The sequence below is a fragment of the Leptopilina heterotoma genome, unplaced genomic scaffold (assembly GCF_015476425.1).
Source record: "Leptopilina heterotoma isolate Lh14 unplaced genomic scaffold, ASM1547642v1 Lhet_24, whole genome shotgun sequence".
In the NCBI taxonomy this organism is placed as follows: domain Eukaryota; kingdom Metazoa; phylum Arthropoda; class Insecta; order Hymenoptera; family Figitidae; genus Leptopilina; species Leptopilina heterotoma.
In genome coordinates this window covers 2304148-2319066 of record NW_025110956.1, presented here as the reverse complement: position 1 = coordinate 2319066, position 14919 = coordinate 2304148, and the positions used below count along the sequence as shown (strand labels likewise).

Here is a 14919-nt window from a genome sequence, read left to right as displayed (position 1 = left end):
TTACAGAAATTCAATTATTTTCAAAAAATATAATAAAACTCTTCGCAGGAATTCAATTATTTTCAAAGCAATTTTAAATAAAAAATATTTACTTGTATCTCACTCTGCTAATAAATTGAATTCCTGCAACAAATTTTATTATTCATGAGAGAATTTGAATATTTATAAAAATAATTTAATTCTTGGGGAGAATTTTATCAAAATTTTTAATTGACTGATTTCTTTCGACTAATTTTATGCAAATTCTAATTTAAATAATTGAATTCCTCACGAACTTTTATTATTCATAAAAAAAATTGAAGTCTTACCAAGATTTTTACAAAAAAATTTTTAAATAATTGAATTCCTAAGAAATTTTATGAAAATACTAGATATTGAAAATCATTGAATTGCGAAAAGTTTTTTAAAATAATTAAAATTTACAAAGAATTCTATTAAATTTTTTGACAATAATTGAATGTCTGCGTGGTATTTTATTAGATTTTATTGAAAATAATTGAATTCCTAGAAAGCATTTTATTATTTATGAAATAAATTGAAATCTTGCTAATGATTTTATTAGAATTTTTTAAAATTATTCTATTTTGTAAACAATTTAGTAAAGATAAGAGCGTTTTGTTTGTGTGAATAGGGAGGAATGAGAAAAGAAGAAACACTTATGTAAAAAGGCTACAGGCCTATTGTTACATTACTTGTAAATAAAAAAAAAAAAAAAAATTATTAGAATTTTTTAAAATAATTGAATTTCCAAGAAGAAATTTATTAGTTTTAAAAATAATTTAATTCTTGTGATGAATGTTGTTATTTATGAAAATAATTGAATTTTGCAAAGAATTTTATTAAAATGCCTCAAAATAATTGAATTTTCAGGAATAATTTTGTTATTTATTGACATAATTGAATTCTTCCAAAGAATTTTATGAAAATCTAAAAGAATAATTGAATAATTTCAAAAAAATTTAATAAAAATTGTATTTAAAATAACTGATTTCTTTATTTTTGTAAATAATTGAATTCTTCCAAAGAATTTTAAAAAACTTCTTTTTAAATAATTGATTTTTTCGAGGAAAAATTTTTAAGAATAATTACATTTTTTGAGCAATTCATGTAAAATTGTATTAAAATAATTGAAATTTTGCAGTGACTTTTATTATTTATGAAAATAATTGAATAGTTGCAAAAAATTTTGTTAAAACTCAAAAATAATTGAATTCCTGAGAAGAATTTTATTATTTATGAAAACAATTGAATAGTTGCTTAAGAATTATGTTAAAATTTTCAAAAATAATTAAATCCCTGAAAAGAATATTATTATTTATGAAAATAAATGAATTACATATTGCGAAAAATTTTATTAAAATATTTAAAAAGAATTGAATTTGTCTGAAAAATTTTGTTATTTTTGAAAATAATTGAATTCTTCATAAAATTTTATAAACATTGTTTTAAATAATTAATTTTTTAAAAATATAATAAACATTATTTATGTAAATAATAATTGAATTCTTGGGAAGAATTTTATTAAAATCTAAAAGAATAATTAAATTATTTCGAAAAAAATTTAATTAAAATTAAAATTATATTTAAAATATATTGATTTCATTCGAACAATTTTAGGTATTAAAATATTTGAAAATAATTGAATTCCTGTGAAAAATTCTAATATTTTTTAAATAATTGAATTCTTCCAAAGAATTTAAAAAAACATTTCTTTAAATATAATTGATTTTTTAGAGGAATTGAAATTAAACTATTAAGAATAATTACATTTTTTTTAGCAATTTTTATTATTTATAAAAATAATTGAATAGTTGCAAAGAATTTTATTAAAACTTTCAATAATAATTGAATTCCTAAAAAGAATTTTTATTATTGATGAAAATAATTGAATTATTGCGAACGATTTTATTAGAATTTTTTTAAATAATTGAATTTTGTTATTTTTGCAAATAATTGAATTCTTCTGACTACTTTTATAAACATTGTTTTAAATAATTAAGTTTTTCGAAGTATAATAAATATTATGAAAATTTAATTTTAAATAATTGAATTCTTGTGGAAAACTTTATTTGTGAAAATAATTGAATTTTTCGTTTAATTACTTTAAAATAGTATTAAAAATAATTGAAATTCTTAGATGAGTTTTATTATTTATAAAAATAATTGAATTCGTCTAATTGCAATCGTCTAATTGCTTTCCGCCGTAGCGAGGTTTGCCTGTAATTGAATTTTATCATTTTTTTTTTAAATAATTGAATCCTTTTGCGAAATTTTATGAAAATACTTGATATTGAAAATAATTGAATTTCGTATATTTTTTGAAATTAATTGAATGGTTTTAATGAATTTTATGAGTAAATTTGCGAAATAGGAAAATAATGAAGTAAATATAACGGTAGCATCGATGCATTTTATTATGTACACCTAAAGTCTCGATTACAATCTGCCAGAAAGAGGTACATACAAAAAAATAAATAATATATTTCCATATAGATTCTCTAATAGTCATCTAATTAAATTTATAAATAATTGCTCATTAAATGCTATTTGAGTTGTTCGATACTATACAGTATACAGGATTTCATTAAAATAGAATTATAATACCTAGTATATACATATACACTTTTCAAAATTAATAAAGAGAAGAGATTTATTTGTACGTTGCAAGTCAGGCCGCTTGACCCGATAACTGGAAACTATATATCAAATAAATAAACAAAAGCTAAATTACATAATTCTCTTGGTCCTCAATTCAAATATCGCTCTTCAAATAAATAATTCACTAAAAACCAACTTTATACAAGAAATTAGTAAAAGTCGATTTTTTCAAAAAACTTAAAAATAAAACTACATATACAATAAAATATGAAACTTATAATAAACAATAAATAAAACAGTTTCGGGTCTCCATTAGAATCTCAACAAAATTATTCATCACTCTGTTCTTTCTTAGCAATAAATTTTCTTCTAGACCACTAAATTTTTAAGTCGATGACATTTTACAAACAATATCAGGGACTAGCTGGAAAAGTTAACATTGATATTTCAAGTTGATCAAAAACGAATGATCGAACGCTCTGATCAACGATCCTTTATAAAAAGTTTTCTCTCAATAAATAAAAACGATCTCTAAATAATAAAATATAAAATCAATAAAAATATTTCAAAATTATTTGTCTACAAAGACTTTTAAAAACAACAACTGTTTTTCGAAACATTCTACAAATTCGAATGTTTTGATAACTAAATCTTAAATAAATTATACAAAAACCCATAAATATTGAATTATAGAAACAGAACACATTGAATTCTCACTATTTCTCATTTTTCTAATATTGACACATTCGTTTTAAATTGCTCTTAATGATATGGGTAGTGCGTGCCGTTTAAATTTTATTTTTTGGAAGAAAATGTAAATTTCACATTATATGGAATTATGTGAAAGAAAAATTGGAAGAAAGCTAACCAGCTTTTTTTTTAATTAACCATTCGTATCAATCCGCGTAAGACAGTACGACTCTGAGGTATTTCAATTGTACTCATCAATCCAATATCGAAGTTTATTCAGAATAATATTCAGGAAGCAACATGCTTTCGAATATTAAAGTTCAAAACTTCCAAACAATTTTATTCCGAAGAAACTTCGTTTACCTTCATATTCCTTCGATTCAATAATCTCCCACATTAATTAAACAAGAACATTTTGATTGTATTGATGGGGATTCGATATTGTCCATCAAATTTTACTTTTTTTAATGGAAATTTTTTTTCTTTTCTTGTTATTAATAATTAATAAATAAATAATAAATAATGATAAATATAATAAAGATAATAAAGATAATAAAGATAACAAATATAATAAATAACAATAAATAATAAATAGTTTTCCAATTTTTTAAAATTCGCATTATTCTCAAGTTTCATACTTTCGAGTATTTTTTAAAAATCGAATTATTTTAATTAGTTTCCTACTTTTATGTTAACAATTAATTTTCCACTCTTTGATTTTTTAATTTGAAACTATTGGAAAATATTAAATATCATCAATCGATATTAAAGTTTTTTCATATTTGGAAACTGATTTTTATAAAGATATTCCTTCGAGGGAATCGAAGAGTAACTGGAAATATTAAAAAAAGTAAAACTTGAAAGACAATTTACCACCTAATTGGTGATCGAGATGGTTATTGAACATTTCATTTACAACATTTTGTAATCGTCATACTGATTCAATAAACAGTAAGCCTCATTGGAAAATCGTGATCAAAAAAACTGTTTTGATATTATTTTTTTAATCTTTCAGATCAATCACGAATTTTCGAACGAGTTTAGTCATATAATATATTCTCTACATGTATTCATATATATATATTTTTTTTTCATATCTAACTACTATCTTAATTATTTGTGACGTGACAGATTTACTAAATCCAGTCATGTACAAAATTAGATTTAGACGAAGCGTAAATTTTAAAAACTGTCCTTAATATTTAAAATGCCAAATTTTGAACAAAAAATACAAATGCAAAGAAAAATAATTCCCAAATTATTTCACTTTAACAAATTCGAATTTTCTTTCTTTCTTTCTTTTCCGTGACAGTTTATGTTTAAATTAAGGTAATTGGCGAACATCTCTGTTATGGAAGCGGATCAGCTTCTATTCCTTTCAAGCGGAGGGATGAAAATTGGATTTTTTTCCATTTCTTTGGAAACAATAATCAACATATTTTAACTGATTCCATTTTGTTTGTTGTTTTTTTGATGTTAAAATTTTAAACGTATGCAGGTGAGAGATTGAGAGTTAATCGTGAAATAACATTGTTGCGTATAGTGGCTCGTGTATTTCGCGAACTCTTGATTATTTGAACTACCATAATTCGACAATCGTGACAAACTACCATTGATACTCCTCTTAATCGTTCCGCTATCAATCGTTGCTCTGGACTCAGGCCCCCGAGACTTCCAAATGTCGCGGTGTTGAATAATTTTGCTGGACTGCCAGTCGGTTTAAAGCGTCTGAAAACAAAAGAATAATATTAGATTATTTTTTATTTTTTTCTTATTTTCTCTTTTCTGAGAAAGTACCAAAAAAACACAAAAAAAAACTTTTTTTCTATTATTTTATTTTTATTTTTTCACTCGACGCGACGCCTTGCGTTCATAAAATGCAAACTTACATGTTTCAAATTCTTCTTGAAAGAATTTAATTATTTTCGAAACTTTATTAAAAATTATACCATTTTTTAAATAAAAATGCCTTTTAAAATTAAAAAAACAACTTTCAGACCTTAGATCGACTTTAAATCGCAAAAAAGTGTATTTAGTTGATTGAAAATAGAAAAAAGTCGAAAAATTCGTTTATTTGATTTAGTGTTGTCACAAAAATTTTATTTTGTATTTCCCTCACCTTTCACTGATTTCTAATTTCAATTATTTTAATAATTTTGTTAAATAAATATTTAAATACTTCTTATTTGTATTTCCACGGGGAATAAAATTTAAAAAATTCCAATTTAACAGCTTCTGAAATATAATAATCTCTAAAAATTAAAACAACTATAACCCTTCTAACATTCAATTATTTTCTTTAAATTTTAACTAAACTTTACCTCTGAATCAATTATTTTTAATAATCAGGGTGACCGTTTTTTTATAAAAAAAATCCCGGTCATAAATTATTTTTCCCGATCATAAAAAGAAAAATCTCAAAAATTATTTTCAAGAATTCAATTCAATTATTTTCTAAAAATTTTAACTAAAATTCTTCTCTAATTCAATTCTTTTTAATATTTTTTAAAAAAATTCCTTAAAAATTCAATTATTTCGAAAAAAGTTTACTTGAAACTAAAATATTTCTAAAATCCACTTGATTACAAAAAAATTCCATAAAATTTTGAATAATTAAACAATGCTTTTAAAATTAAATTTAAATTAATTTTTTTAATTAAAAATTTAAAAACTTTTAGAAATTTCGTATCACTTTTGTCCTAATTAGTTAAGATTTTTACTAATTTAAATTTAGAGAATACGTTTTGTGATAATATTATTGCAAAAAAAATTTATAAATTAAATTATTTTTCAATATTTCATTTTTCATGTATGACATTTTTTCTATTTTATAAAATATAACATTTTGAAAAACACTTTATATTACTTTTTATAATTCTTTTACCTATTTATAATTTTGAATCTGAAATACATTTTAACTTTTGCTTAGAATTTTATTAAATTTTTTGAAAATAATTTAATTGTTTTGAAGAATTTTATGGAATTTTGGTGAAAATAATTAAATTTTTATAATTGAATTCTTTGGAGAAATTTTATTAAAATTATATTGAAAATAATTAAATTCTGTCGAGAAATTTTATTAAAATTATATTGAAAAAATAATTGAATTCTTTCGAGAAATTTTATTTAAATTATATTGAAAATGAAGGAATTATTGTAAATATCTTCAACGAATTTAATTAAAATTGTATTGAAAATAATTTAAACTGTTTTAAAATGTTGGATTTTTAAAAATTTTGTATCTGAAATTATTCAAAAAATGAAGATGATTTTTGAAAAATAAAAATTTTTGTAATTTAGAATTGAAAAATTTCTAAATAATTGAAATTTGATAAAATCTTTAAAAACTCATTGAATTTTTGAAAAATATAAAAAAAGATAATAAAATTTTTGAAGAATTTTAATTACAAACATGAACAAGATTTCTACAAAAATGTAATAAGTTAAAAAATGTAAATTTTAAAAAATTCCAATTTTCTTTGTTAGAAGATAATTGAATCTTAAAAAGTTATTAATAAAATAATTCTAAAAAATAGTTTTTTTTAAAATATTCTAATGTTATTTTTCCAAAATAATTATAAATTTCTTAAAAGAATTTTTCTATTAATTTAAAAAAACCAATTTAATTTTTTAAAAATTTTAATTTACGCTTGAAGATTTTTCATTTAAATTTTTGTAAATTCAATTATTTTCAAAATTTGTAATAAAAATTCATGAAAAGTTGATTTTCAGAAATTGTAATAAAACACTTGAAAAAAATTAATTATTTTCAATTAAATTTCACAAAATTTCATAATGAAAAATTAAAAATTTTATTTTAAATACAAAAATAATTTTCGAAATATTTGTCTAGAGTTACCTTTTCACACTATAAAAATCGAAATAAGTTTGCATTTTATACTAAAAATGTGGTATTTCGTTGCAATATTTGTGAAAAAAGTCGAAAAAGTCGCTACTTTTGAAAATAAGTCGAAAAAAGTCGAAATATTGGCTTGCACTTATTAATGCAAAATTATAGAAAAGAATAATATAATTTTATGAACAGAAGGCGTCGAACTAATTTACTTGTCTTTTAATCCGAAAAGTGCGAAAATATGAAAAGCAGAAGAAATATTTGAAAATTCTCACCGTTTTTCGGAACTGTGAAGATGTTCCGGTTTCGAGTGTGAAGTTGGAGTGGACTCAGCAGTGGGAACAGCACTAGGCGTCACTAAAGGACTTGATGGAGTCGCGCTTCTCAAATTTGAGTCTCGACGACGAGATGCTGGCGATGCTGGTGCAGAACCAACGGCTCCGGAAGCCCGCAGCCAGGAATTCTTTCCGGATTCAGGTTCGGAAGTCGTTGGCGAAAGTAAAATGCCCGGAGACAGTAAAACAACTGGCACGTGCGAAAAATGTTCCGTTGGAATTCTCATCTAAACATAAAAAATATAGTCAACTTTTTATCACTAAATTACTGAATAAATAAATTTCTATGAAAATAAAAAGTATTAAAATATTGTTTGTTAATTACGATAAAATTTTGAAAGTATGATATTTAAAATGAAAATACCTTGGTGTAACATTTAACACAGACGGTTCTCTCGCAGAGGCGACAACGTTGACCCCAAGGACCAAGAATACCGAATCTCGTTTTCAAACACAAAAAGCAAACCCGCCTCTTTTCGACGTCTTCCTTCACTCGGCCTTCGACTGGCAAAGACTCCAATTCCGCTTTTGTTAAAACACTTCGTATGTGAACTATCTCCTCTAATGTCAACGAAAGTCGATCATCAAGGAACATGTCATTTAAAGACGGTTTCTGAAAACAATTTAAAATCGATAAGTAATTAACTTTAAATTAAATTCAACCTAATGCTAGTAGAAAATGATGAAAAGTAATATTATACCTGTTCAGAATTTTCCTTCTCCCAGTCTTTTGAATTGGAATTAAGTTCACTATCGATACTCTCTCTAGGTTTCGGAACGGGCCTCGTTCTTGGCTGAGGACTCAGTCTTGGACTAATATTCAAGCTCACATTTGGACTGTGCACACCTGGACTTGAATTTGTGCCGACTACTGCTGTCTGTTGACGACTGTGCGGCCGAGAATGTGGAAGAGAAGTTGTGCCGGAAAACGACGGAAGTACTAAACTATTTCCTCGAGTCGCGTGTTTTCTGGCAGACGCTCTTCTCGACGGACATTGCGTTGCCAAGTCATAAGCTGATAAACAAATATTAAAAAATGTGAGACGAAAGTATCAGACTTCGCACTCGATAATTAATTTTAAAAAAGTATAGCAAAAGGTAACTTTCAAACTAAAAAAGAAGTAAAAAAATTACTTTTCGAAAAATTAAACTTGACGAGCAGAAAAAAAATCGTTTTAGATACTTCACAAAACTGACAAAAATTCCAGTCCATATTTTTAATTTCCTGACTTTCCTAATTTTTCAACAAAAATATTTACTTCTTTCTTATCCTGCTAATAAATTGAATTCCTCCAACGAATTTTATTATTCATGAAAGAATTTAAATATTTATAAAAATAATTTAATTTACTGCGAAGAATTTTTATAAACATTTTTAAATAATTCATTTCTTTCGACTAATTTTATGAAAATTCGAATTTAAATTATTGAATTCTTTTGAAGATTTTTACATTGAATTCTGTTTGGAAATATTATGAAAATAGAAGATATTGAAAATCATTGAATTAAGAAAAGTTTTTAAAAATAATTAAATTGTACAAAGAATTCTATTAAAACTTTTGAGAATAATAATTGATTGTCTGTGTGGTATTTTATTAAATTTTTTTTGAAAATAATAATTGAATTCCTAAAAAGCATTTTATTATTTATGAAAATAATTTAATTCTTGCGAACAATTTTATTAGAATTTTATTTAAAATAATTGAATTTCCAAGAAGAAATTTATTACAATTTTCAAAAATAATTGAATTCCTGACAAAAATTTTATTATTTACGAAAATAATTGAATTATTGCGAAAACTTTTATTAAAATGTCTAAAAATAATTGAATTTTCGGAAAGAATTTTGTTATTCATCGAAATAATTGAATTCTTTCGAAGAATCTTATTAAAATCTAAAAGAATAATTGAATTGTTTCAAAAAAATGTAATTACAATAATTGTATTAAAAATAATTGATTTCTTTCAAATAGTTTTATTAAAATTTTTAAAAATAATTAAATTTCTGTGAAAAATTCTAATATTTATGTAAATGATTGATTTCTTACAAAGAATTTGAGAGAAAATATTTTTTTAAGTAATTACTGTTTTCGAGGAATTGAAATTCAATTTTTAAGAATATTTATGTTTTTGTGAGCAATTCCTCTAAAATTGTATTAGAAATAATTGAAATCCTACGATAAATTTTATTATTTATGAAAATAATTGAATTACAGCGAAGAATTTTAATTTCAATTTTTATTTCTGTGAAAAATTTTTTTATTTTTGAAAATAATTGAATTCCTAAAAAGCATTTTATTATTTGTAAAAATAATTGAATTCTTGCGAACGATTTTATTAGAACTTTCTAAAATAATTGAATTTCTGCGAAGAATTTTATTAATTTTGAAAATAATTGAAATCTTGTGACGAATATTGTTATTTATGAAAATAATTGAATTTTTGCAAAGAATTTTATTAAAATGTCTTAAAATAATTAAATTTTCGGGAAGAATTTTGTTATATATCGACATAATTGAATTTTTTCGAAGAATTAATTATGAAAATAATTGAATTCTTGGGAAAAATTTTATTAAAATCTAAAAGAATAATTAAATTATTTCAAAAAAATTCAATTAAATTAATTGATTTCTTTCGAACAATTTTATTAAAATTTTTGAAATAATTAAATTCCTGAGAAAAATTCTAATATTTTTGTAAATAATTGAATTCTTCCAAAGAATTTAAAAACTAACTATTTTTTAAATAATTGATTTTTTGAGGAATTAAAATTGAATTTTCAAGAATAATTACATTTTTCGAGCAATTCCTGTAAAATTTTATTAAGAATAATTGAAATTCTGCGATAAATTTTATTATTTATGAAAATAATTGAATTCTTGCGAAAAATTTTACTAAAATATTTAAAAAGAATTGAATTTCTGTGAAAAATTTAGTTATTTTTAAGAGAATTGAATATTTCATAAGAATTTTATAAACATTGTTTTTAATAATTAATTTTTTGAAATATAATAAATATTATGAAAATTTTATTTTAAATAATTGAATTCCCGTAGGAATTTTATTATTTATGAAAATAATTGAATTTTGGATGAATTTTATAAATTTTTTTAAAAATAATAGAATTCTTTTGTAAAATTTTATAAAAATACTAGATATTGAAAATAATTGAATTTCGAATATTTTTTGAAAATAATTGAATCGTCTTAAAGAATTTGATTATAATTTTCGAGAATAGTTTTTTGAATTCTAGTATTAGCGAATTTAAAGTAGTGGAAATTCTAAAAAAAAACAGAAATAGTAGCTTTTAGTGGCTGAAATCTAAAAAAAAGTATGAAGCCTGAAGTATTAAACTAAACTCTTTCCAAAAATGGAAAAATGTACAAAATAATTAAATTCGTTAAAGGAAAAGTAGAGTAGTTACATTCAAGTTGCGCGTCACAGAATCGATGATACTCGTTTTTCGTGAGACGAAGCTTTCCAGTTTTCCGCCAGGGATTCGCCGAATCCTTCTCGTCATCATCATCGTGACAATCCTCGCAAAGGTCCATTGTGAGTTTTCCCTTGCCACACGCGTAACGCTCTTTGGAATGCCAATAATTTGAGGAATTATCATCCTCATCGTCATCATCGTCGTCGTCATCGAACTTGGAAATTTCAAAGTCATCGTCATCATTGTCATCATCATCTTCCTCGCCATCGAGTTTCAGATCAAAATCCACTGGAATTAATTTTCTAGGCTGTCTAGTTGTCGAGTCAACACTTTCGAGATTTCCCTGCGACCTTTTCGACGATTCAATCACAGATGCTTCTTGTGCGTGAGCTAAAACAATTTTATTTAAGAGAAACAATTAATTATTTAATTTCTTTAATTTTATTTTTCAATTATTTTTTGGATTTTTAAAAACTAACTTCAAAATAGTAATTAGGAAAATTGAACAACTCCAAATAACCAGAAGTCAATCAATTTTGAGAAATTTTTCCTTTTTGCTCTGCATCCTCAAAAATGACTTATGAATTTTGGGTAGAATCTAATATACATTTTAAGAATGTTCCAAAAACTCTTGAGTTTTAAGAGAATTCAATTAATTTTTTAACTAATTGGGAAATGAAAATTCGAAAATGAAAAGTTTATTAAAAATTTTCTTCAAAAAATTAATTTAGCACTGAAAAATATTATTATGGTCAAATTGACGTCAAAAAATGGTCAAAATGCGGGACACATTTTCGTCAATTTCAGTGATTAATTGCATATCAAATTGATAAGTCATTTATTTCTCTTTGGGTCTATTATTACTTTGTTACAAGTTTGTCTATAGACGCCTTAGTTCATAGTGCAAGCTCACCTTGGTCTATAGACGTACCTCACACTCAAGGGCTAAATTAAAAAATGCCGCATAAGCTAAAAATTGACTAAACTTTTACAGATAATGAATGAAAATGCATGATTAATGCATGATTAAGAACTTGAGAAATATCTTCGATTTTTTAAGATTAATAAAATTCAAATTAAAAAAATCTCCATATTCTAGATGAAAATTTTTTTAATTTTCCTTTTAATCCATTTCGTACGAGAAGTCCGTTATTTTTCAATTACATTATTTTGTATTCGCAATTTTCAAAAATGGTGGACTAAAAAAATTTGCATATGGCAAATTGAAATTGCTTCAGGAAAACTTTGAAGTGACAAAATATTGCGTCCAAAATGTATGACCTTATATTTAGTCATTATTCGAAATTTTTATTTTTTCGAAATTCAAAATGGCGGCCAAAATGTCTAAAAGTTTAAAAAGACAGTAAAACAAATTGCAAAACATTTTCTCATCACAAATAACTAAATTCAATATAAAACTAACATCTATGATAAAAGTTTACTATTGACTATCAATTATCAGTATCTTAAACAATTTTCATAAATAAATTATGATTTAAAAGACACAAGAAAATATTGTCAACCCAGCAAACATTGTTACATAACAGTTATGTAACAGTTATGTCACAGAATATCACACGTGATATAACATGATATGAACATGTGACACGAAATGTCGTAACATGAGGGTCACAGTTACATAATTGTTACAAGAAGGGTGATATAACAATTATGTTGCAGCGTGATATTTAATTATTATATCACAGTTATGTAAATATGTTACATAATTAGAAGAATTTGATACATAATTGTTATATCACACTTATATTACGTTGTGACTTATTATTATATCACAGTTATGTAAATATGTTACATAATTGTTATATCACACTTATATCACGTTGTGACTTATTATTATATCACAATTATGAGATTCTGTTACATAATTTGATGAGCTTGTTATATAATTGTAACATCACTATTATGACCTACGTGAAAATTATTGTTATTATTTTTATTCAATAGATAATAACAAATGCCATTTGACATGGTAATATCCAAAAATAATTTTAGTAAAAAACTGATTTATTAATTAGTACATTTTTTAAACTTGATTTTTTTACAGATCTTTAATATTATTTATAAACATGTTCACAAGTTTATTTTATTCACATTTCACAACACTTATATACAGATTAAATAGTAATTTTATTATTTTACATAACGCTTAGAATGAAAAATATCCGCTCGCATGTGGGATCGAACTCACGTCCCCCCGCCCTTGACGACCCGACGCAACGCATTTAAACCGCACGGCCACTGAAGGCTGGATGAGAATTCTCCTAATCTACTATATCAACTGCAGTGCCGTATATTCTGTTACTTACTGTTATGTAACTATTACGTAACAAAGACAAACTTGTGATTTTTTTATTTGTAATATACGATTAACGTGTTAATAAAAATATCTACCACACATTAGTCACAGTGTTCAGTAACAATTCTGTAACATTTACGTAACAATGTTACACACATATAAGTAACAATTTTGTAGCATTTACATAACAATGTCACACACATGTGAGTAACAAAAAGAAACGATTACAATTATACTAATCGGGATTACAAATTTTTATTTTATTCTGAAAATTCTATTTTTCTTCACATAAAATTTGAGAGTTATAAACTTTAAATTAATTTTAAATAAATTTGTTCAAATAAAAATTTTTCTTTATTAATTTCTGACAACTTTTTACAAAAAAAATTAAGATATTTTTTAAATTATTATAATAGACAAACTTTTCAGAGTACGTTAAAAAATTTTAAATAAAATTAAAAGTGAGTGATATATTAAATATCGTAAAATGTTCCAAAAGTCGGCTTCTTCACCCCACTTTACTTTTACGTACTTCTTTAAAAGTTTTGGACATTAATAATTATAATAAATAATACTGATAATAATTATTAATAATAATTTATTGTAAATTAATAAACTTAAACAGTTAAACTAGATTTATAATAAAAAATATTTATTCGAAACAATAATTATAAAATAGTGTTTCATGTTACATAACAGTTATGTAACAATTACATAATTTTATTGCGTAACAGAGAGACTACAATTTTACGTAACAATTTTGTAACGACAGTTACAGAACATTGTTACTTTTATGTTACATAACAATTACATAACAGTTACGTAATTTAGCTCTTATTACTACAGAAATGTTACGTAACAGTTACAGAACATGTTTGCTATTTAAATAATTTGTTTTTAAATATTTTAGTTGTAATAAAGACTTAAAATGTCAATTATTTATATTGACGGTTGTTACTTTTTTGTATTTTCATTTAAAAAATTTCAAACATAGCCTACAATTTTTTGCTTCTAAGTTCCCTTTCTTCAAATCGCGTCACATATAATTAATAAAAATGTAAAATATAATTTTTTAATTTTTAAATAATAAACTATAAAAATACATTATCATTATATTCACGATAGTAAAAATGAATATATATATAATATTAATTCTGTTTATAAGGTTTAATCTCTTCATTGGATAAGTTGTGAATATTGGAATAAATAAATTTATTATTTCATATAGTATTCTCTAAATATTCAAATTAAAATTTGCCTTGTTATGTTAAGGGGGGGGGGGGGTATAGTTAATTCGGTGAAAAAAACGCATGTTTTTAAGAATTTTTTTTGGCGATACGCAGAAAGTTAATTTATTTTATCGCTTTGCATATAATACTGCAACATTTGAACAATATTTTTCTAAATTTTAATTTAAAAATATTAAGAACTGAGCAAGATTCTAACATTTTCCTCAGGCGCCTCCAAAAATTTGCGGTGTTCACTCTAACTCGCAACAGAATCATCCAAAACAAAAAAATCAAAGTGCATTTGTTAAAGGAGATGTTTTTTGAGGTAACATCAGAAGCCATTATTTTTTTATTAAAAAATTACCAATTTTACAATAACAAATTAATCGATTTTTTACAGTGAAAATCGACTTTTTGGCTTTCAAGTGCTACGGAAAATCGAAAAGTAAAAAAACAAAAAAATCC

The 14919-nt window shown here is 23.5% G+C and overlaps 1 protein-coding gene across 1 annotated transcript in view; it reads right to left on the bottom strand.

Moving 5' to 3' along the window:
• Positions 1-2390: 2390 nt before the first annotated feature.
• LOC122502995 (protein spire) overlaps positions 2391-14919 on the bottom strand; it is a 37534-nt gene continuing 25005 nt past the window's right edge. Inside the window, exons 9-13 of the mRNA XM_043613372.1 lie at positions 10900-11298; positions 8178-8491; positions 7841-8089; positions 7417-7703; positions 2391-5016 (exon numbers count right to left, since the gene is read on the bottom strand). Of these exons, the coding sequence (XP_043469307.1) occupies positions 4773-5016; positions 7417-7703; positions 7841-8089; positions 8178-8491; positions 10900-11298 (1493 nt within the window). The 3' untranslated portion in view covers positions 2391-4772. The remainder of the gene's footprint in view (positions 5017-7416; positions 7704-7840; positions 8090-8177; positions 8492-10899; positions 11299-14919) is intronic.